General features: G+C 47.1%; 1 protein-coding gene across 1 annotated transcript; it reads right to left on the reverse strand.

Moving 5' to 3' along the window:
• Positions 1 to 9409: 9409 nt before the first annotated feature.
• LOC134728720 (uncharacterized) lies at positions 9410 to 22450 on the reverse strand. The gene is made up of 2 exons (XM_063595348.1): positions 21541 to 22450; positions 9410 to 21063 (listed from the first exon to the last, which is right to left on the reverse strand). The coding sequence occupies exon 2, from the start codon at positions 10802 to 10804 to the stop codon at positions 9788 to 9790; it is 1017 nt and encodes a 338-aa protein (XP_063451418.1). The 5' UTR covers positions 10805 to 21063; positions 21541 to 22450; the 3' UTR covers positions 9410 to 9787.
• Between the last annotated feature and the right edge of the window lie 347 nt (positions 22451 to 22797).

Here is a 22797-nt window from a genome sequence, read left to right on the forward strand (position 1 = left end):
GTTACACAGGTGCACATTGATTCCTCCCCTATTTCAGTGAGTTCTTGTGTATTACATAAGTGTGTGTTGATTGCTCCTCTGTGTCAGTGAGTTCTTGTCTATTTCATAGGTGCACATTGATCACTCTTGTCTATTACGTAGTTGCATATTGATCACTCCTGTTGTCTATTACATAAGTGCACATTGATTACTCCCCTGTTTCAGTGAGTTCTTGTCTATTACGTAGGTGCTCATTGATTGCTCCTGTCTTTGAGTGTTTCTGGCTTGCATTTTTCCTGATGAGAAGCATACTGGCATTCTTTTGTTTCCCCCTCTGCATCTTCTGTGTCTTCTCTCTGGCTGAGTTGAAGATTTCCTCTTTTCTCTAGTTTTAAGCAATTTTTAGTTTTCTTCATGTTCTTTATGCTTGCAACCCACTGAATTTCTTACATCTATGGGTTTGGAGTTTTCATCGAATTTGGAAAAAGTTTGGCCACGATTTCTTCTCACCTTTTTTCTATCTGCCTTTCTGAGTCCTCTTTTCTGAGGGTCTCTAGTTACATGTTTATTAGGCTGCATGAGGGTTCCCCACAGCCCAGTGATGCCCTGTGTCTATTTTGAATCCTTTGTCTTTCTGTGTCTCATGCTGTATCTTCAGGTTTCCCAAATCTTCCTTTCCACAATGGCTAATCTGCTCTTCGTCCCATCCAGTGCAATCTTCATCTCAGAAATTGTGGTTTTTACATCTAGAAGTTCAATTTTTTATCCCTTCTATGTCCTCCATGTCTCTGCTTAGCATATTCAATCTTTCCTTTAGCTTCTTGAATATATGGAACACAGTTCTCATAGCCTCTCATGTCCTTGTCTAGTCATTACATAACTTTTCTTTCTTTCTCTTTCTTTCTTTGTTCTTTCTTTCTTTGCTTTCTTTCTGTTTCTCTCTTTCTTCTTTCTCTTTCCCTCCCTCCCTTTCTTTCTTCTCTCTCTCTCCCCTTCCCTTTTCTTTCTTTCTTTCTTTCTTTCTTTCTCTCTCTTTCTTTCTCTTTCTTTCTTCTTTTCTTCTTTCTTTCTTTTTTTCTTTGAGACAGAGTCTCACTCTGTTGCCCAGGCTGGAGTGCAGTGGTGCAACCTCGCTCACTGCAACTTCCACCTCCCAGGTTCAAGCGTTTCTCCTGACTCAGCCTCCCAAGTAGCTGGGATTGTAGGCACGCACCACCACACGGGCTAATTTTTGTATTTTAGTAGAGACAGGGTTTCACCATTTGGCCAGGCTGGTCTCGAACTCCTGACTTCAAGTGATCCACCTGCCTCGGCATCCCAAAGTGCTGGGATTACAGGTGTGAGCCACCATGACTGGCAGCCTGTGTTATTTCTAATCTGGTTTTGATTGGTTGATTTTTCTCCTTATTATGGGTCATGTTTTCCTGCTTCTTTACCTGCTTGGTCATTTTTGATTGGATGCCACCCATTGTACATTTCACCTTGTGTGTTTCTGTAAATGTTATTTTTTTATGACACATAGGTAAGTTATTTGGAAGCAGATTGCTCCATTTGGGTCTGATGTTTGAGCTTTGTGAGACGGGACCAGATCAATGTTTAGTTGGAGGCTAATTTTATCCCACTTTGGAGACATACCCCTTCTGAGGACTCCCTCTGATTCCCTGTGAACTTTGATTTTTCTTTTTCCCACTTTGGCTGCTGGTAATAGAAACTGTTTCCGGCTCTGTAGGAGCACCACATATTTTTGTTGTTGTTGTTGTTCTCCAAACTTTTCAGATAATGGTTTCTCTAAACCTGCCTTCTCATGCATATGCTGATTAGTGAAAGACTTAACCCATTTATGCCTGAGGTTGCAATGCTTTGAATTTTTGCAATCAGACCTTGGCAATGACCTTGAGGAGTAGGATATAAATAAGTTCCACATGTTTAGCATTCCAATAATGGAACACTAGGCATAAATGGGTTTTAAGGGGGACCCACTGCGGATCTCCAGGGCATGTGCGCTCTCTCTCTTCCAAAGCTCTCTCCTCCACAGAACCTGCCCCACACAGGTTAGCACCTTGGGCTTCTCAGGCTCTCAGCCCCATCTCCTCAATTCAGAGAGACCACTGGGCTCCTCCTGGAGCACGTCCTGTAAATTCTCTCCAGGCCATAACCTAAGACAATTATGTGCTTTGATTCATTGATTTCTCATCTCTCAGGGGTCCCTATCCTTTGTTGCCTGATGTTAAATGTTTTGAAAGCCATTTTTTTCACATATTTTGTCTGATATTTTATTTCATGCAAGAGAATAAATAAAGTCCCTCTTACTTCACCTTGGCTAGAAGCAGAAATCTGTCCTACTGTTTTAATTTCTATGGATTTGACCTTAGAACCCTTGGGATTACAGATAACAACTTGAAGGAAGTCCTGAGAAGCAAGCATCTCAAAATTATACACAGAATCAAGTTTAGAAAGTAATAACAGCACAGTGATTATGATATGTTTATTGTGATCAAGATAAATCACATTTTATAGTAAATAAACCTTAACATATAAAAACAGGGCTATAAAATTAGTTTGGGGGTAAAGAAAATTGGAAACATGTCTTACTAAAATATTAGAATTAGAACTGGTTAGGAAGAATAATGTATAAATCAACATGCACTCCAGGTTTATAAATAATTACTTTTGGCTGGGCTATTAATATTTATAAAAATTAATTTGTTAGCAATTAAATCAAAATGGGTGACATAAAGACCTCACATCTTAAAAATGTTTGCATGAATTGCTTAATTATAATATTCCAGCAGAATGATGGTGTGATTGAGGTATAAATGAAGAATTAAGATGATGATGAAATGGGGCAGCTGCTATGGAAAACACCAGTGGCTCCTCAAAAAATTAAGCACACAATTACCAGATGGTCCAGCAACCCCACTTCTTGATTTATACCCAAAGGAACAAAAAGCAGGGACTCAAAGGGGTATTTGTACATCCTTGTTGGCAGCAGCATTCTTCATAATCGCCAAAAGGGGGAGGCAGCCCGAGAGTTCCCTGACAGATGACTGGATAAGCAACACGTGGTTCGTCCGCACTCTGGAATAGCATCAGCCTTAAGGGAAGGATTCCCTTTAATTCAGGACAGTTCTGCTCTGCAATAACCATTGGACTGTTTTGTTACGCTAAGTTTTTTTGTCATTGTAAAGCTGAAGCCCTACAAGTTTTCCCTATGAAATACTCTACTTTGTGCTTAAAAGAAAAAAGCAACAGCTGCCCAGGCTTGTGTGTGCTCACGGCTCAGGAGCAACACCCATCTCTGGAAGAGAATGCTCAGGGGTCGCAGCTGATTCAGGCTTCATCTGAATCCATAATGAGAAGGTGCTGCCAAGAAAAAGCTCACGGCACCAGCAGAAGTGTGAGGTCCGGAAGGGAAGGAGAGCGACAGCTCAGCGCGCTTCGTGTCCCTTCCTCTGGCCTCACACAGAGCCTGCGCTGAGTTCCAGGTCCTCACTGTGAAAAAGAAGCTGCCCGCAGGTGTGTCGGAGGGGAGTGAGTGCGAAAGCCTCGCTGGGCGGGGGAGGTTGCAACTGTGTGGAATGTTCTGCCTGGAAAACTGAGGGTGTTGGGGGATGAGGCAGGGGCTCTGTTTAAATAGCAGAAGGGTCACAGCAACAAACAGGCTCTCAACAGACTATTTTTAAATCACAAAATAAACAGAGCGAGAGGGAGGAGATCTTCTCAGAGTAAAAATCCCTTCCACTCTCCCCCTCGGCATAGCTCCCAGGGGACTGGGGGAGCAGGTACTGGGGACAATAGTGGGTCCGGTCTCGGGATTAATTCCAAATCCAGAAATGCCCCTCTCCTGTGAAGCGTTCAGTGGGCAGAAAGCTGGGGTTGACACAAAGACAGCTGGGCACTGTTGCTGCCCTAAATGTGCTCCTGTTCAGCGGAAGAACTCAGACATCTTTAGGCAGAGTCAGCAACATGTGAGAAGGACTCAGGGAGGGAAGGACAGGGTGCTGTGATGCTCTGAGGAGGATGAGCCTCTGGTTGGGGTGTGTCGTGGGCTGGGGTGAAAGATGGATTTGTGGGTGCAGGCAAAGACCTGGCTGGAAGGACAGGAGTTGGGTGCTTGATGGGAAGGTGGAGATGGGAGGAGGATCGTGGGGGCAGGAAAGATAGGCTAGGACCCCCGTTAGACCACAGAGGGCTTAAGGGATGAGATGCGCGCCCTGTGGGAATTTGGGTGGCCTGGCCCCAGCCTCAGACTCAATGAGAAAGCCGATGTGGGAGCCACACACCTCCCCTGAAAGAGGCGCCTCTCACAGGGTCCCCACAGGCACGGAGGCCCAAGACCTGTCCGTCGAGGGGACAGCCCCACCACCTGCACAGCAGGCAGATCCGTAGGGTGGGAGTGTGTGTCATGGTGGCTCCGTCTCCGGCTGGCTCATGGGCACTGTTGGCTTGTGCAGGACCCTCGGGGCACATGCAATGGCCAGGGAGGACTAGCGGGTCTGGAAAGGAGGGGCAGCAGGTGACATCACTGACCCCGTCAGCTCAGGGGATGAAACTTCCCTCCAGGGAGCGCGCCCCTCCGGGACCACACTGCTCCTCCTGTCTCCTGGGGATGGGAGGGACCCCAGCCAGAAGGGTCGGCCACTTCTGCCACTTCTCCTCGCCCTTCTCGCACCCTGGGCAGCCCATGCTTGGCCCCAACCTCCCAGCCAGTGCAGGAGACCCGGGAGAGCAGCTCTGTCTTGGACACAGAGACCACTCTCTGCAGGTGGTGGGTCAGTCCTGTGGCCACTCTAAGAAAATGGCCACAGCCTGGGTGGCCGACACAGAGACACATTGCCCTGCAGTTCCGGAGGCTGCAAGTCCAAGATCAAGCTATCTGCAGGGCGAGTCCTTCTAAGGCCGTGAGGGAGAATCTGTTCAGGCCTCCCGAGCATCCGGGGCTCACTGAGGCCTTTGGCTCCTTCATCATCCTGTGGTTCCCACCTGCATGTCTCTCCATGGGGCCATCTTCTCACACAGACACCAGGCACAGGGGGCCAGGGCTCACCGTCCTCCAGTGTGACCTCATCTCAACCAATGACATCTGCAAACCTCATTTCCAAATAAGGCCACGTCCTGAGATACTGGGGTTAGGACTTCGACATAGGAACTTGGCAGGGGACACAATTCAACACATGACAGGTGGCGTTTCTGGCCTGGGAACAAGCTGCTGAAGCTTTTTCATCTTTCCTGTCCTCCTGCCACAGAAACCTGTATCCATACCCTTCCTCCACCCTCGCTGCCCAGTCCACTGCTGCCATCCCGAGGGAGCCACCTGGCTCTCCCTGCAGAGCGGGTGGGGACACGGGCTGCAGGTAGCAGGCCAGGGTGGCCGTGAGGGGCATTCAGGTGTTCCTATCCTTCCCCCTCTGCCATCGACGCTGCATCAGCACCACTTTCCCTCTGTGGAAACCGGGCTGTTTTGTGATGTTTTTGCCTCAAGTTATCCTCCTAGCATGTAATCTCTTTATAGAAAGGCCAGCAAGCAGGAGATTTTCACATGCTTTTTAAAATAGACTTATTTGCTTCATGATTTCCACAAGCTGCCTATTAGCTCCTGAGAAAGTGAATATGACGAATGACCTCGCACCTCGTTCCAGGGAGGAGACTCATGCTCCTGTCACCTGCTTGCACACAGTACCTGTCACTCAACCTCTGCTGGCCGAGGCCCTGCCTCCAAGCCCGCTATTTCCTCCAGTAATGCAGGCCCCATCACTTCATTAATGCTCATTACAGAATAAGAGGAATTTCACCTCTGACCTTCAGCTCCACCCACCATGGCTATCTTGCCAAATTCTAACTTCAGTCGCAGAAACAGCTAACCACCGCCAAAGGGGAGTTCCCGCCTCAGACCCCTTTACACTTATGAATACTTCAAAAGATCATAAATGTTTTCAGAAGAAATCACAGCCAATCAAGAAGCCATCTGCAGAGCCCTTGGGTTAAAAGCTTCACACGCGAATGCCTAGAACAGCCATCCGCCCTCCAAACTCTGTCCCGGATGTGGCGGCCTGGCCAGATGCTGCAGGGGTTCCCTGCTGTATTAGTCTGTTTTCATGCTGCTGATAAAGACATATCCAAGACTGGGAAGAAAAAGAGGTTTAATTGGACTTAGAGTTCCACATGGCTGGGGAGGCCTCAGAATCATGGTGGGAGGTGAAAGACACTTCTTACATGGCGGTGGCAAGAGAAAATGAGGAAGAGGCAAAAGCGGAAGCCCCAATAAATCCATCAGATCTTGTGAGACTTACTCACTATCACGAGAATTGCACAGGAAAGACCAGCCCTCATGATTCAATTACCTCCCCCTGGGTCCCTCCTACAACTCATGGGAATTCTGGGAGATACAATTTAAGTTGAGATTTAATGGGGACACAGCCAAACCATATCACCTGCCTTCCTGAGGCCCTGACTCTGTGTCATGGATCTTTCATGCCTGGGCCCCTTGGAGTGTGTTTCCACAAGGTGTGGACTGCACACACTCCATCGGCTCTCAAGAAAGCTAGTGTTGCCCTTTTTCCTCAAGACAATTTGACCACTCAACAACCAAATTGGCCACAGCCCACCAAAGGCCCGCAGGGACCTCTGCCATGGTCCCCTCTGGCCACCAGGGTCTGAGAAGCAGACATTGGATTCCCCATCTCAAGGTGCTGCATCTCCAGTAGGAGCTGGAAAGCCATGAGTTCCTGTTCCAGGGCTCAACAGAAGAGCAGGGAAAGTGACTGAGAGAGCAAAAGAGGACCAGGGCACGTCCTGGAAGACTTCCTGGAGGAGGCAATCCATGAGAAGGATTCCAATGGGCAGAAAAATATGGGAAGAAATTTGAACAAACATGAGCCAAATAGCAGGGTACCGGACATCTCCAGGCTGTTTCAAGAATTCATTCCTTTTGATTAGTAAGTCTTCGTTAGTGCTGAGGGCAGGCAGGGCATGATGTCAGTGCTGGGACAGAGGAAACAGAACAGCCCTAGCCTTGTGGAGTCCATGCCTTGTGAAAAGAGGCTGTAGGCAGGTTAATAAGTAACCAGTCGGAATAAGTTGTGAGGCACCGAGGCCTTGGGACCTGGAACACTGGGTGGGAGATCTTCCTGAGACAGGTGGTTGTGGGGCGGCGTCTGCAGGGTAACTCGCAGCAGAGACCCCCCAGGGTGGGAGGTGGCAGCGTGGCCCAGGGAGAGCCAGGCCCTGAGTCAGGGCTGGAGTCCAGAGAGAGGGGATGGAGTGAGCGGGAGCTGGGTTTTACGAACTCCCGTTGGAGGAAAAGAATGCAGCTATACTCACAGCATGGTGGGACACCGGTGGAGGGTCTTGAACACAGGAGTGGCGCAATCCTGGTTGAGTTTTGGGGGTCACCCCCGTTGCAATGGGTGTGGAGCAAGCTCTGTAGCAGGACGATCAGCAGCAGTTTAGTTGCCCCCCAGAGGCCGGATTGGACAGGCTGGATGGGAGCAAGTGTGCTTGGTGTGGAGAGAAGCAGTGGGACTCGAGATATCTGGAGGGGAAATGGGCAGGACTGGGCACCGGCTGGAGGTAGGCATGAGAAGGAAGGATAACTCGGCTGCCTTCCCAGTTCCTGTTCTGAGCAGCTGGATGGCGTGTGGACCTGGAGTGGTGCAGTCACAGGCACATCGAGAGCGAGAGGCAATGCAAGTGGAAATGCCAAAGCAACAGAGGGATGCAGCAGGTGACAAGCTGGGCAACCCGGAGTTACCTGGGGCCTGTCGAGTAAGCCCTGAGGAAGGTAGCTGCTCATGAGAAGGGGAGTGGCCAGAGAGCAGGGCGGGGAGCCTGGGTGCGGTGGGGACAGACAGCGGGTAGGGGGGCCCGGATGCAGTGGGGAAGGGGAGATGTCGGCTGACTCAAGTCACTGTTAAAAGTCATGGAACACCTCTCAATATAAACGAGCCTTTCTCCAGGGTGCACACCTCTCTGCAGCCGCCCAGAGAGCCACACCTGCAGCCTGCTTCTCCTCACCTGGAGGCTGGAGTCCGTTCCCAACTTTGTTCCCAATTCCTGTAAACCTGGGTAGGTTCAGGTGCTAAGAGGAAAAATCCCAGCATAGAAAGAGGAAGGACGTTTGTCAGAGAAGTCACTCAGCATGGAAAGAGGAAGGGCGTTTGTCAGAGAAGTCACTCAGCATGGAAAGGGGAAGGACGTTTGTCAGAGACGTCACTCAGCATGGAAAGGGGAAGGACGTTTGTCAGAGAAGTCACTCAGCATGGAAAGGGGAAGGGCGTTTGTCAGTGACGTCACTCAGCATGGAAAGGGGAAGGGCGTTTGTCAGAGAAGTCACTCAGCATGGAAAGGGGAAGGACGTTTGTCAGTGACGTCACTCAGCATAGAAAGGGGAAGGACGTTTGTCAGAGACGTCACTCAGCATGGAAAGAGGAAGGACGTTTGTCAGAGAGGTCACTCAGCATGGAAAGGGGAAGGACGTTTGTCAGAGACGTCACTCAGCATGGAAAGGGGAAGGGCGTTTGTCAGTGACGTCACTCAGCATGGAAAGGGGAAGGGCGTTTGTCAGAGAAGTCACTCAGCATGGAAAGGGGAAGGACGTTTGTCAGAGACGTCACTCAGCATGGAAAGAGGAAGGACGTTTGTCAGTGACGTCACTCAGCATGGAAAGGGGAAGGGCGTTTGTCAGAGAAGTCACTCAGCATGGAAAGGGGAAGGACGTTTGTCAGAGACGTCACTCAGCATGGAAAGGGGAAGGACGTTTGTCAGTGACGTCACTCAGCATAGAAAGGGGAAGGACGTTTGTCAGTGACGTCACTCAGCATGGAAAGGGGAAGGACGTTTGTCAGAGACGTCACTCAGCATGGAAAGGGGAAGGACGTTTGTCAGAGAGGTCACTCAGCATGGAAAGGGGAAGGACGTTTGTCAGAGACGTCACTCAGCATGGAAAGGGGAAGGACGTTTGTCAGAGAGGTCACTCAGCATGGAAAGGGGAAGGACGTTTGTCAGTGACGTCACTCAGCATGGAAAGGGGAAGGACGTTTGTCAGAGACGTCACTCAGCATGGAAAGGGGAAGGACGTTTGTCAGAGAAGTCACTCAGCATGGAAAGGGGAAGGACATTTGTGAGAGACGTCACTCAGCATGGAAAGGGGAAGGACGTTTGTCAGAGACGTCACTCAGCATGGAAAGGGGAAGGACGTTTGTCAGAGAAGTCACTCAGCATGGAAAGAGGAAGGACGTTTGTCAGAGAGGTCACTCAGCATGGAAAGGGGAAGGACGTTTGTCAGAGACGTCACTCAGCATGGAAAGAGGAAGGACGTTTGTCAGAGAAGTCACTCAGCATGGAAAGAGGAAGGACGTTTGTCAGAGAAGTCACTCAGCATGGAAAGGGGAAGGACGTTTGTCAGAGACGTCACCCAGCATGGAAAGAGGAAGGACGTTTGTCAGAGAAGTCACTCAGCATGGAAAGGGGAAGGACGTTTGTCAGAGACGTCACTCAGCATGGAAAGAGGAAGGACGTTTGTCAGTGACGTCACTCAGCATGGAAAGGGGAAGGACGTTTGTCAGAGAAGTCACTCAGCATGGAAAGGGGAAGGACGTTTGTGAGAGACGTCACTCAGCATGGAAAGAGGAAGGACGTTTGTCAGAGACGTCACTCAGCATGGAAAGGGGAAGGACGTTTGTCAGAGACGTCACTCAGCATGGAAAGAGGAAGGACGTTTGTCAGAGTAGTCACTCAGCATGGAAAGGGGAAGGACGTTTGTCAGAGACGTCACTCAGCATGTAAAGGGGAGGGACGTTTGTGAGAGACGTCACTCAGCATGGAAGTGCCTTGAAGCTCCCCGAAGGCTGTGGAAAGCTCCTCCAGGTCTTTGTTCTCCCGTGAGGCTCATGATCCCAGAGCGTGGTCTAATTCCTGAGGCCAGCAGGCCTGGGTTCTGTGCCTGTGTCTCTGGGCTCCCAGCACTAAGTCGGGGGCAGGCTTGCGCGGGAACCCCTGAATATCCGGAGGCCCAGAGACCCGGAGGCCCAGAGACCCAGAAGCCCTGGATGTGAGGCCTGACTTCCTGCTCACCAGCTCCGAGGTGGTCTTGGGGTGTGGTCACCCCACAGTCTCTGGGGCAGACCCCCACTGTCCCTCTGAGGACAGGTCTCCAGGGCCCAGTTTCCCTTTGCCAGGCAAATGGGCCTGCCCAACTCCAGAGCCTGGTCTGCCACTCCTGGCTGAAGGGTGGCCAGGGCCAGTTGAAGCCTGAACCTTCCTTTAGGTAGCGTGGAACATTCCAGAGACATAATCTGTCTGCCCTTTTCTCTCTCAGGCAGTGGGAGTGTTTCCTCTTTTTGCAGTTACGTGTCAGCAGATTGCTTTCTTTTAGGAAAGGGTTCATCTCACCGGCGACTTTGTGCAGAAGAGAGCAGGTGGGAACGCGGAAAAGCGCACGTAAGATCCCGCCAGGCCCTCGAGGCCCTGCATGGCTGATGAAGAACATGCCTGTGTTTCCGGCCAATGTGGTTTCCTGCCAGGACAAATGAGCCCGAGTCGCTCCACCTTCCCTGGGCCCACACAGCCGGCCCTTGGGGGACATTGAAGCAGTGGCCCCAGCCTCACCACGAGGCTGCCCAGGGAGGAAGACTGAGTCCTCCACTGTGCAGGGACCACATGGGGCAGCTCTGTTTGAGAACTGATGGGTGGTTTTGCTAAATGGAGCAGAGCGAGGAGCTCCAGAAGCTTCCATGTGAGGGGAGGGAGCTGCAGATTGGCACAAACCCATGGGAGGGGGCTCCTCAGAAGACAGAGCATGGCTGAGCTGGCAATTCTCCACCCACATGGCTGTGCCTGGGACCCTCTACGCTTTCTGCACTCTGAGGAAAGCTTCACATGCCTCAGATGGGTCCAGAGATATGCGCCCACCACCCTGGCCCCATGCACTGTTACGTCTCACAGCAGAGAGCAGAGGAAGCACCTGTTCGGTCCAGGGGCCCCACCTCTCCAGCTGGGAAGCTGGGGCAGGCTTTTCAGGGTACCCCACTGGGCCACCCAGTGGTCCAGGCTCAGCATAGTCATGGTTCTGGCATAGGACCCTGAAAAGAACTGAGTTCTAGTTTTACATTGAGCCCAAGACCAGCTCAGAGCCAAAGCCTCACTCATTTGCAAACGCTGATGTGGCACCTGCCATGGTGCCATGAGGGGTCAGAGGTCAGGCAGGTGGGGAGATAATGCCCTTCCCCAAGAGGTATAATGCCCTTCCCAAAGGGGTATAAGCCCCACGGTTGTGGGGCCTGAATATCGGTCCTACCCTTTCCCAAGGAACTCAACAGCTGCACCCAGGGACAGCAGGGACACCAGGACTTAGGGTACAAGACACAGGCAGAGGCCCCTGAGCTTGGACGCTGGCCCCAGCTATGCAGCTGTGTGGCCCGAGTCAGCTCCTGAACCTCAGTCGCACATCTGAAAATGAAGACTAATTGCCCACTAAGGGTTGGGAGGACAAACTGGGTCTTTGAATTCCTGGAAATCTGGAGACTAGTCAGGAGGCCGCTGCAGGCAGAAATGTCCTATACAAGAAGAAAGAAGTGGAAATACACCTCATGTGCTGGGGGATGATGGAAACCAGTTGCAGGCGGTCACGGCGACAGGTCTTTTGTGGCTGTGCATCAAGCCAGGCGGAGCTGGTTCCATGATCTGGGTGGACAGACCTGGCAGCAGGTGCTGTTCAACTCTTCTATATCATTATTGATTTTCTGTCCATATGTTCTATCAATTATTGACGATATTGGAATCTCTGTTGACAATTATGGATTTGTCTAGTTCTTGTTGTGGTTCTATCAGATTTCGCTTCGTGTATTTTGAAGCTCTGTAATAAGATAAATGAACATTTAGGATTGTTATGTCCTCTTGATGAATTGATCCCTTTATCATTATGAAATGATCATTCATTTCTTTATCCCTGGTGATATTCTTTGCTTTGAAGTCCACTTTGATGAGTAAACGCTCCAGATTTATGGTTGATTAGTCTTAGCATGGTGTATCTTTTTCCATCCTTTTACATTTAATATTTTTTTGTCTTTCTATATAAAGTGGGTTTCTTGTAAGCATCATAGACTTGCTTTTCATCAAAGCTGACATCTGCCTTTTAATTGAGGCATTTAGACAGTGTAGATTTCATATGATGATTGATATGGTTCAGCTTAAGCCTATCATCTATTTGTCTCATCTGTTTTTTGTTCCCCTTTTAGCCCTCTTTTAGATTAATCGAATAGTTTCTATGATTCCATTTTATCCACTCATATAGCTTATTAGCTATAATTCTTTCTTTCTTTCTTTCTTTTTTTTTTGAGACAGTCTTGCTCTGTCACCCAGGCTGGAGTCCAGTGGCGCAATCTCGGCTCACTGCAAGCTCCGCCTCCTGGGTTCGTGTTATTCTCCTGCCTCAGCCTCCAGAGTAGCTGGGATTACAGGCACCCGCCACCACGCCCAGCTAATTTTTTGTATTTTTAGTAGAGACGGGGTTTCACTGTGTTAGCCAGGATGGTCTCAATCTCCTGACCTCGTGATCCACCCACCTCGGCCTCCCAAAGTGCTGGAATTAGAGGTGTGAGCCACCACACCCAGCCCTATAATTCTTTCTTTTGTTATTTCAGTGATCACCTTAGGGTCTATATGCACCTCTAAGTTATGACGGTCTGTCTTGAAGTAATACACGACTTTAGGTATAGTATAAAAACCTTACAATAGTATACTTTCACGTCTTCACTCCCAGCCTTGATGCTAAGGTTGCCATTCATTTTACTTATACATATATTAGGAACCTCAGGCTCTGTTATTATTTTTGTTTAAATGGTCAATTTTATTTTAAAGAGATTCTGTATAATAAGAAAACTATCAATATATTTACTCACATAGTTACTGTTTCCGGTACTCTTCATTCCTCTGTGTAGATCCGAATTTCCGTTTGGTGTCATTTTTCTTCTGATGGGACTTTCTTGAACATTTCTTGTAGTGTGTCTGCTGGTGAAAAATGCTTTCTGCTTGAGTTCCTCTGAAAAAAGAAAGACTCTGTTTGACCTTTATTTTTGGAAGGTAATGGAGACAGGTGTAGAGTTTTAGGTTCACGGCATTTTCGTTTTTGTAATTTAAATGTGTTACTCCACCATCTTCTTGCCCGTATTGTTTCTGATGAGAAATCTGCTCTCATCTTATCATCCATCCCCTGCATACAAAATGCCACTTTTCTCTGGTCACTTTTAAGATTGTCCTGTCCATCACTGGCTTTGAGCCGTTTGATTATGACCTGCCTTTGGTGTGGTTTTCTTCACGTAGTTTCCTCAAGATTAAGGCTCATTGAGCTTATTGGGTCTATCAGTTTATAGTTTTCATCAAATTTGGAAAATTTTTTGACCATTACTGCTTCAAATATATTTTCTATCCCACTTTCTCTCCTCTCCCTCAGGGACTTCAATTACACATATATTAGGCCACTTGAAGTTGTTCCATATCTCACTGATACAATTTTCACTTAAAAAACACCATAAAGGCACATGCATGCATATGTTTGTTGCAGCACTATTCACAATAGCAAAGAGGTGGATCAACCTAAATGCCCCACAATGGTAGACTGGATAAAGAAAACATACACCATAGAATACTATGCAGCCATAAAAAAGAATGAAATCATGTCCTTTGCAGCAACATTGATGGAGCTGGAGGCCATGATCCTAAGCAAATTCACGCAGGAACAGAAAACCAAATACCATGTTCTCACTTATAAGTGGCAGCGAAACAACGAGGACACATGAACACAAAGAGGAGAACAAGAGACACCAGGGCCTGCTTGAGGGTGGAGGGTGAGAGGAGAGAGAGGATCATGAAATTACCTATTGGGTACTGTGCTCATTACCTGGGTGATGAAATAATCTGTACACCAAACCCCTGTGACACACAGTTTACCTATGTAACAAACTGCACACGCACCCTGAACCGAAAATAACAGTTAAAAAGGGCCGGGCGCGGTGGCTCACGCCTGTAATCCCAGCACTTTGGGAGGCTGAGGCGGGCTGATCACGAGGTCAGGAGATTGAGACCATCCTGGCTAACACGGTGAAACTCCATCTCTACTAAAAATACAAAAAAAAAAAAAAAATAGCTGGGGGTGGTGGCGGGTGCCCGTAGTCCCAGCTACTCGGGAGGCTGAGGCAGGAGAATGGCATGAACCCGGGAGACAGAGTTTGCAGTAAGCGGAGGTCGCACCACTGCACTCCAGCCTGGGCGAGAGTGAGACTCTGCCTCAAAAAAAAAAAAAAAAAAAAAAACTTAAAAAGAAGAAACTTGGCCCAACTTCTTCTCAAAAAGAAAAAATGACTTTTTCCCCCTCTATGTTTCATTTCGGAGAGCTTCTATTACCGTGTCTTCAAGTTCACTAATATTTTATTCTGCAACGTGTAACCTGCCATGAATCCATCCAGTGTGTTTTTCATTTCAGCCATTATAGTTTTCATCTTTAAAGCTTTAATTTGTCCTTTTTATATCTTCCACATCTTTACTCCACTTTTAAAACATATGGGATACAGTTATGGTAACTTTTATTTCTTTGTCTGCTAATTCTAACATCTGCATCAGTTCTGGGTCTGTTTTGATTGATTGATTTTTCTCCTTATTATAGGACATATTTTTCTGTTTCTTTATCTGCCTGGTAATCTTTGATTGGATGCCAGATATTGAGAATTTCATCTCGTTGGGTGCTGGGTGTTTTTGTATTTCTGCACATATTCTTGAGGTTTGTTCTGGGATGCGACTGAGTTTCTTGATCCTCTTGGATCTTACTTTTGAAGTTTGTTAGGTGGAACGGGAACCTCGTTTACACTGAGGGTACTTATTCTCCAATACTCAGGCAAGTACTGATACGCCACCCGATGTCCTCTGAGATTTCCAGTTTGTCACGTGGGCACAGGTGCTATTTGCAGACCGATGTGAGTGCCAGTCATTATTTCCTTTCATCTTTAAGGTGATTCTTTGCTCGGTCTTGGGCAGTTTCCTCACACACACCCGCCAATCCTGAAGGTGAGCCTCTGCAGATCTCTGGGTTCTCTCCTCTCTGGGACTCTGCCCTGCCAAGGGTAGTTGCACTGGTCTCCCCGAAATCTCTATCTTCCCAACTCAGAGAGTCTGCTGGGCTCTGCCTGAGTGGAGGAGATGCCTCCTCCTTGTTCTGTGGCCTGAAAACTCAAGGCAGTGCATTGGGCTATCATAGGGCTCAATGGTTTCCTTCCCAACCCACAGGGATCACTGTCCTTCACTGCCTCCTTCCAGTGTTCGGAAGACCATTGTTTTTCATATTTGGTCTGCTTTTTGTGTGTTTTTGTTTCATATGGAGGGTAAATTTGGTCTGTGACAAAGTCTTTGTACTGTGGTTCTCTCCATCTGCGCTAGGTCGGCCTTCCTCATCTCAACGCCCCCATGCCTGACATGGCACCTGACAGTCAGTCCATCTGCACTAGGTCAGCCTTCCTCATCTCAATGCCCCCATGCCTGACATGGCACCTGACACTCAGTCCATCCGCACTAGGTCAGCCTTCCTCATCTCAACGCCCCCATGCCTGACATGGCACCTGACACTCAGTCCATCTGCGCTAGGTCAGCCTTCCTCATCTCAACACCCCCATGCCTGACTTGGCACCTGACACTCAGTCCATCTGCACTAGGTCAGCCTTCCTCATCTCAACGCCCCCATGCCTGACATGGCACCTGACACTCAGTCCATCTACACTAGGTCAGCCTTCCTTATCTCAACACCCCCATGCCTGACATGGCACCTGACATTCAGTCCATCTGCAGTAGGTCAGCCTTCCTCATCTCAACACCCCCATGCCTGACATGGCACCTGACATTCAGTGGAAACTGCATGCGCGTAGATTACATGAACGGATGAGCAAATGAACTTAACTGGGAGTAACAAAGGCCGCTGAAGGCATTTGTCACCAGCTGAAGAAGTGTCACTGCTCTCTTCACACACATCTGTATATGTGTCTTGTTTCTCACGGTGTTAGTTTTGAGGCCAAGGAACCTGTTGAATTAATTCATATCACATCCTTAAGGCTCAGTGACTTCGTTTTGCACAATGTAGGCTTTTAATAAATGTTTGCTTAATAAATAATTCATGGGTCGTTTAGACACGTGTCTGACAAACTTGGGTTGAAGTGTGAATGTAACAAATTTGTCTCTAATCCCAGCAGTGTGGAGTCTTTCTTCTCTGCTCTAGCACTGTGCTATCAACTACTGATAGCACCAGTCGGTAGCAGATCCCGGGACAAAATTATAGTTAAAAGATGCATGACCCATGGTGCCTTAACTTTCATATATGATGTCTTCATCTTTTCAAGGTGTTTAGATGACCATAGGAAAGAAAAAGCGAGAGATAGAGGAAGTTAAAGAAGAAATGTTGGCTGCCATTGAAAACCAATCACAAATAAAATTACAAAGTCAATTGGAAAGCAAGTGATTCTTCACAAATGCAAATCCTAGGACAGTGCCTGGCAGAGAGGATCTCCTCACTCCACCATTCTAATTCAATAATAGTCAGTTACTAAGGGCACAGCACTTCTAGGAGGAGCTCTCCCCTCTCCTACTTATGCAGAGGGGCCAAAGGATATATGACCAGGCTGTCAGCATGGGCTTCGAAGCGCTTGCATTGGGGATGCTAAAGGAAGCAGGTGCTGAGCACGAAGGAGATCAGAATCAATGAGTTACACAGGCGTGTATTCTCAACCAGAGGTGTGGCTGCACCATTAAGCCAGGGAAAGGTGGGCTGGGACACAGGACTCAAATAATCCCTCTGGCTGGACAAACGCAGAGGCCGTGAAGACAGAGGAGTGGAATGTTGGGGAAAGGAGCTTTTCCATTTTTCTCTCCTTTCAGAGCCATTTTGCCTGTTTTCAAATCTAGTAACAGCATTGCTTCACCAGCGCAGTGTTGTAGATACAGCCTGTGGGTCACACCAGGATGCAATTACACTGCTGGCGGCACAGTGAGCCAAGAGGCTCTGGACGGAGCCTGGCCACCCAGCCTTCCCTCCTCAAAGTTCAGAAACTCGCCAACCCGACCCGCCTGCTGGAGGCATGGCTGCAAACCTGCAGGGTGCCACGTTTGATTTTTAAGCCTGGTGTGCTTCCTTGCCTAAATTACTTTGTGATGTATCATACCGAACCCTAAAATATTTTGTAGCCAGTTTTATTATGAAATGGATTCTATTTGATGATTACAAAATATTCTGCTTTTGAATAGTCTCAGTTCTTCAGCTGCTTCCACATGTGTGTTCAGCCTGTTGAAGAAGATGCGGGGAGGCATTCAGCCTCCCAGAGAAAGACCCTGTAAAAGACTCCAGGGAAGAAAAACTCTCAAAGTTGTGAGCTCTGGCCCCCGCGTGCTGACAAAATCCATTGCATGCACCGCCCTCTTGTGGTCACACAGCAGGTGACACACTTCAAAGGCAAGTTGCACGGACTCTGCGCTTGGCCCCAGGGAACAGGTTCTCTGTTAGGAAAAGCGTTTCTGAACATTCCTTTATTCGCATGTGCACACACACAGCACTATAAGCAACTGAGATCTGACATCAGGGTTATTCTCCCCTATCACAAGGAAATAACACAAATGTGGATTTTTTAAAAGCTCAGAACTGTGGGTGAAGATTCCAAAATCACAGGATGTCCAAACTGGAAAGGGTCCTGACATGATCTTGATCAAATCCCCTCCTTTTTTTTTTTTTTTTAAAAGTGGTGGGGGGTTTGTGTGATCTTAGACAACTCACTGTATGTCCCAGAGACACGTATTGACTTGCCTAAGATCACACAGCAAATCGCTGGTGTTGAGGTACAGGCCTCTGTCCCATGCCGGAAGTGGCTCTGGGACTCACCACTCCAGCTCTTCACTGGAGACGTCAGGAGACTGAGTCCAGCGAGGTCGAGAGGCCAGGGCCACGCAGGGAGCCCGAGAGCTGAGCTCCGGTGCTGGTCCCCTGGGCAGTGGGTCCCTTCTCCCATCTATGTCCTTCCCTGTTCTTGGGCAGGGACTGTCTCTTCCGCCAGGACCTCTGTGCCCAGGACCGGACAAGAGGGGCTTGTGGCAAGTATGGACGGATGAAGGGGGCACCAACCAGGACTCAGGAAGATCAGGGGCCAGAGGCAGGGCCTGGGCTAACTTATGGTTCAAATGGTAAATTTTATGTTATGTATATTTTACCACAGTAAAAAAGGAAACAGCAGTTTTAAACCCAAATTTAAAAAAAGGAAAAAAAAAAAAAAAAAACTTAGGAACTTCTTTATGAGGCTACAGAGCAGCTACCACCAGCCCCATTTGACAAGAAAAATGCTATTCCCTTTTTTATTGTGGTGAAACATACATAACATAAAATTTGCCATTTTTACCATTTTAAGTGCACACTTCAGTGGCATTAAGCACATCTGCGCTGCTGTGCAACCATCACCACTGTTCAGCTCCAGAAATTTCCATCTTCCCAAACTGAGACTCTGTCCCCCATGAAACACGAACTCCCTGTTTCCTCCCCCAGCCCTGGCACCCGCCATCCTACTTTCCGTCTCTATGATTTTGACCCCTTAGCTTCCTCATGTGAGTGGAATCGTGCAAGGTTCGTCTTTTTGTGGCTGGTTGTTTCACTCAGCAGAACATCCTTAGGTGCCGTCCATGTTCCCTTCCTTTCCAAGGCCGGGTGCTGTCCCACCCTACGGATAAATCACCTTTCGTTTCTCCATTCATTCATCAGTGGACACTGGGTTGCTTCCACAGTCCACGTGGTTTCACCGAAGCCTGGCAGTGGGAGCTGTCCCCTCTGGTGGACAGTGAACTCACTCTGGGGGAGGGGTCGAGTAACCATTGTCAGATGGCTTTTGCGGTGAGAGGTATGTGCCTGCTCTGAGCAAGGCACCCCGAAGGCTGAGGCCCCTCTGGAGGCTGGTAACTGTCACGCAGGCCACAGCATCTTGGGCATCCTGGATTCCTTCCTTTCCACCTGGGAAGCTTGGCTGACCTGGGGCCCAGCTCAGGCTGTAGCCAGGATCGGATGCTGTTTTAAATTTGGGATTGGATTCAGAAGGATCGGGAACCTGAAAGTCAACGTCCTTTCGGTTGATCTGAAAACACAAAACTCACTGGCTTTGCCAAAAAGGCAGTTCTCAAATTCGCAGCCAAAGAACGCATCGAACAGAAATAGCATTAGAGGGAGTGCGGGGATCCCTTCCACGTTACCGTGAAGTTCTCATACTGTTGAGCGAACGTGGGAGTCAGGGTGGAGACAGCGTGGCCTGGCCGGCAGGGCACCGCACACCGTGCCGCTGTCTCCCCACTTCGTTTTCATTCTCTTTAAAAACCAAAACTGAAAAACCCTGCCCGTAACTACTTGCACTTATGTCCCAAACACCTCTGACTTCTCATCCGCATTCTCACTGAGGAACGTGATGCCAAGGAAGGGACTTTAAAAAATCTCTTAATTAATTATTGGTTATAATGAATGCCGAGGAGGGGATGTTTCCAAAACCCTCGTCTCCACGGTTTGCTTTCTGTTGTGTGTGCGTCCGTTGTAAACACAACTTTCAGAATTTTCGCTGATGCTCAAGTGCTCTTTCCAGCAACAGCGTTCATACACGCCAGGCCACTTCCCGCAAGTCATAATTACAACATAAAGTCAAATTAAATGTTCTAACGCGGTCGCTCCAACTCCTTCACATTTCCTTGCTCTTAGCAAAATTCCTTTTTTGAGTCCTGCAAAAGATTTGCTATTTTCCATTAAAGTAGACTCACTATTTCCTTCTAGAGTATTAAAAGTGCAAAGAGCCACAGGTAAAGGCTTCCTTTTCTCTGGTCTTACCGCATCCTTTGTCCAAACAAAGGCAGAAGTGCCCTGTCCCCCATGCAGTTGTATGTACGCAGAGAGCCCAGTCCCAGCTCCTAGGCGGTCAGACAGGCACCCCGAGTCACCACTGGCCTGCCAGCACCAGCAGCTCCAGGTCCCTGAAATCCAGCAGGCATAACCTAAGAGGTTACCTAGAGTTCAGTCAAGCTCCTCAAATAGCCACTAAGTGAAATGAGGAAAAGTTATGTAAAGTGAAGTAAAATCCTCAACAATGAAACACAAAGCTGTTATTCTCTTTTTATGAAACTCCAGTAAATTGTTTCAGAAAATGAAAGTGCCGGGAAAGAAATATTTCCACTGGGAACTAGAGATGCCCTGTGTGAAAATGGTCACACAGAAATCTGGACGACCAAGCTTTAAAGCTTTGGCTGTGTTTGAAGCTATAGCCTCGGTTCATTAGAATGGGATTTTTTTTTTTTTTTTTTAACCAACAAACTTCTTTTTCTCTCTGTGTGTTGTTCTGCTTAAGCCTCTGAAAACTAATTTATAAAATTGAAAATGTGTTCTTGTAGCAATTCCATACTTTCTAATAAACTTGATATAGACCCTTTTGTAGTTAATGGAATCCCTTTTAAAAATTATGTTTGAATTTTCATTTATTTGAGCTCTTAGAAAACTGTAGATTGCTAAATGGAAGTTTAAATGAATTTGTTCGTTATAGCAGTTAAGAAGGCACCAAAGCCTCACCAAGCAATTTCACAATTAATTAAACATAAAAACTAATTTAAAATTATGCAGAAAAGGACACTACTTAAATCACACAGCTTTCTTTTTTTTTTTGCTATAGCTGGGTGAGCTTTGAATATCCTAAACTCTTAAATGCAACTATTAAAATGATTAAACAGTGGGAGTAAAATATTGGCAAATGCAATATCAGCCTAGGTATAACTTCATTTTCATTATCTTGTGGTTTTTTTCTTTTACAAATAATTTTAAATTAGTTTTTTTCCTTTTAAAAAGAAAAAACATCAAACCTGTGGCTTTATTGAAGGCTCTCTTTACACTTCATATTTTGGTGGAAATATTGCTAATTCCGAGTGTATCTTCTTGAAAAGCTTTCTGCAGAGGAAACGGGATGGTTTTAAATTCTATCTTCTGATTTCTGACACAGCACGGTGAAATTTTTGATGAAACATCTATACCAGGCCTCCGGGCTTTCCTGAATTTGTCTAGATAAAGGAGAAGGACAAAAATCTTTTCCATCTGTAATTTTGTAAAGTTATAGAACATTTTTAAAACCTGCATTAAATTAGCAATGGAAAGAGTATTCTGTCTCCAAACATTTCTAGAATTGAGAATTTTTTTCTCTAATTCTAGTACATGCTTAACTTTACGCAACATTTTGCCCATATTGATGCATAGATATGCAAACACAGTCATGGCAATGGAGAACATTTTTCTAAAAAGCATGGCCACAGTGCTACAATGAAGGTGCTTGGCCCATCAACTTGTTATATAATAAATACTTAAAAAAAAAAATCAGACTTAAAAATCCTGGTGGGCCTTGTGATAGAAAGTATATCATGTAATTAGAAAACAAAATAACTGGAGTGGAAAGTTTCCTGAAACTAACTCGATGCCGTATTCCACTTGACATTTACTGTGAAAGAAATTCAATGCACAAATTCAGCCGCACCCAGACTCACCTTTGCATTTAAGTAGTCCAAGATGTTTGGAGGAGAACTGGGGTCCCAGTGTTCACACATGGGTGAACCAGCTCTCCCTGCCCAGGCACACGAGCGTGATTCTATCCTGCAGTTTCCTGGATCTGTCATGTGGAAGCAGGCGGCATCGTCTTTGATTTTATCATACGAGAGCGTTCCCACTGCATTTGTGCAGTGGCTACACCTGGCTGCTTCCACACCACACACTTCTGAAAACCCCACTGTGTTGTTTCTGTCTTGGAGGGAAAACAAGTTTGTGTGCTTTTTCTGGGTTCATTAGCAGAGCTGGTTGCCTGAGTTGGGTCCCGGCACTGCTCCTGCTGGTAAAGTTCTGCAGGTGTGTGGCTTGTCCTCTAGTTCAGCGGGAGAAACCGATTCTAAGGTTGCCGTATAATTAGCAGGGTCTCCTTTCCCTCCTTTAATCAGCTGCTAACACCTCCTGGCTGTTTAATATCACAGTCAGCCCAGTTATAAACACTAAAGGACACGCTCTTGAAATAATTAAAAAAAAACTCTGCTCAGTAACAAACATAAAACCCGTCATTATTTAATACAGAGGAATGTTGTGTTATTATAACAAAATGGTGGTCTTATTCCTGATGCTTTATTCTGATTGTGGGATTTTTTTTTTTTTTGAGGAGGCAACTTCTCTGTATAAGGAAACATTGTATCTTTTGTTTACTTTCATCCATCTGATCTGAGACAAAATACACAACAATCTTTCACTCAAGAGCAATTAGTCCTATTCCTGTTTCAGAAAAGGGTTGAACATGTAGACTCAAAGAAGAGAGAATTCCCCCCAAAATGACTATCCATTAAGTCGTAAACATGACTTGGAGGTTATTTTCCTATAGCAAATAACCGTAATTTCCTTGAAATCTAGTTCTTTATGTAATTAAAGTTATTTATTTGAGGACTTAAATGTACTTTAACATTTTACATGCCCTTAGTATCTGTGTAAAATTCAATATTTGGAGCCTGGGGCTGCATTCCCCTGCATATATAATTGCACCGCTACTCTAACTCACACTGATATTCTTGTGACGATAGATGAAAATGCTAACGTACCGAGGAAAGGGAACGGGAGACAATCTGCGAATACCAGGCCGAACCCTGTTTGCCCTGGACCCTTCCAGAGTCCCTCAGATGAGGGTCAAAGCCCGATTTCTAACAGCAAGGCAGAGAGAGGGTCTCAGAGCGTGTTTATTGATACAGAATGTTGGAGACGGACAGACAGGC

Source organism: Pan paniscus, chromosome 13 (genome assembly GCF_029289425.2).
Source record: "Pan paniscus chromosome 13, NHGRI_mPanPan1-v2.0_pri, whole genome shotgun sequence".
Classification (NCBI taxonomy): domain Eukaryota; kingdom Metazoa; phylum Chordata; class Mammalia; order Primates; family Hominidae; genus Pan; species Pan paniscus.

Bases quoted from the DNA above. Each gene is read 5' to 3' on its own strand.
- LOC134728720 (XM_063595348.1), bottom strand. From the start codon at position 10,804: ATGTGGGTGGAGAATTGCCAGCTCAGCCATGCTCTGTCTTCTGAGGAG.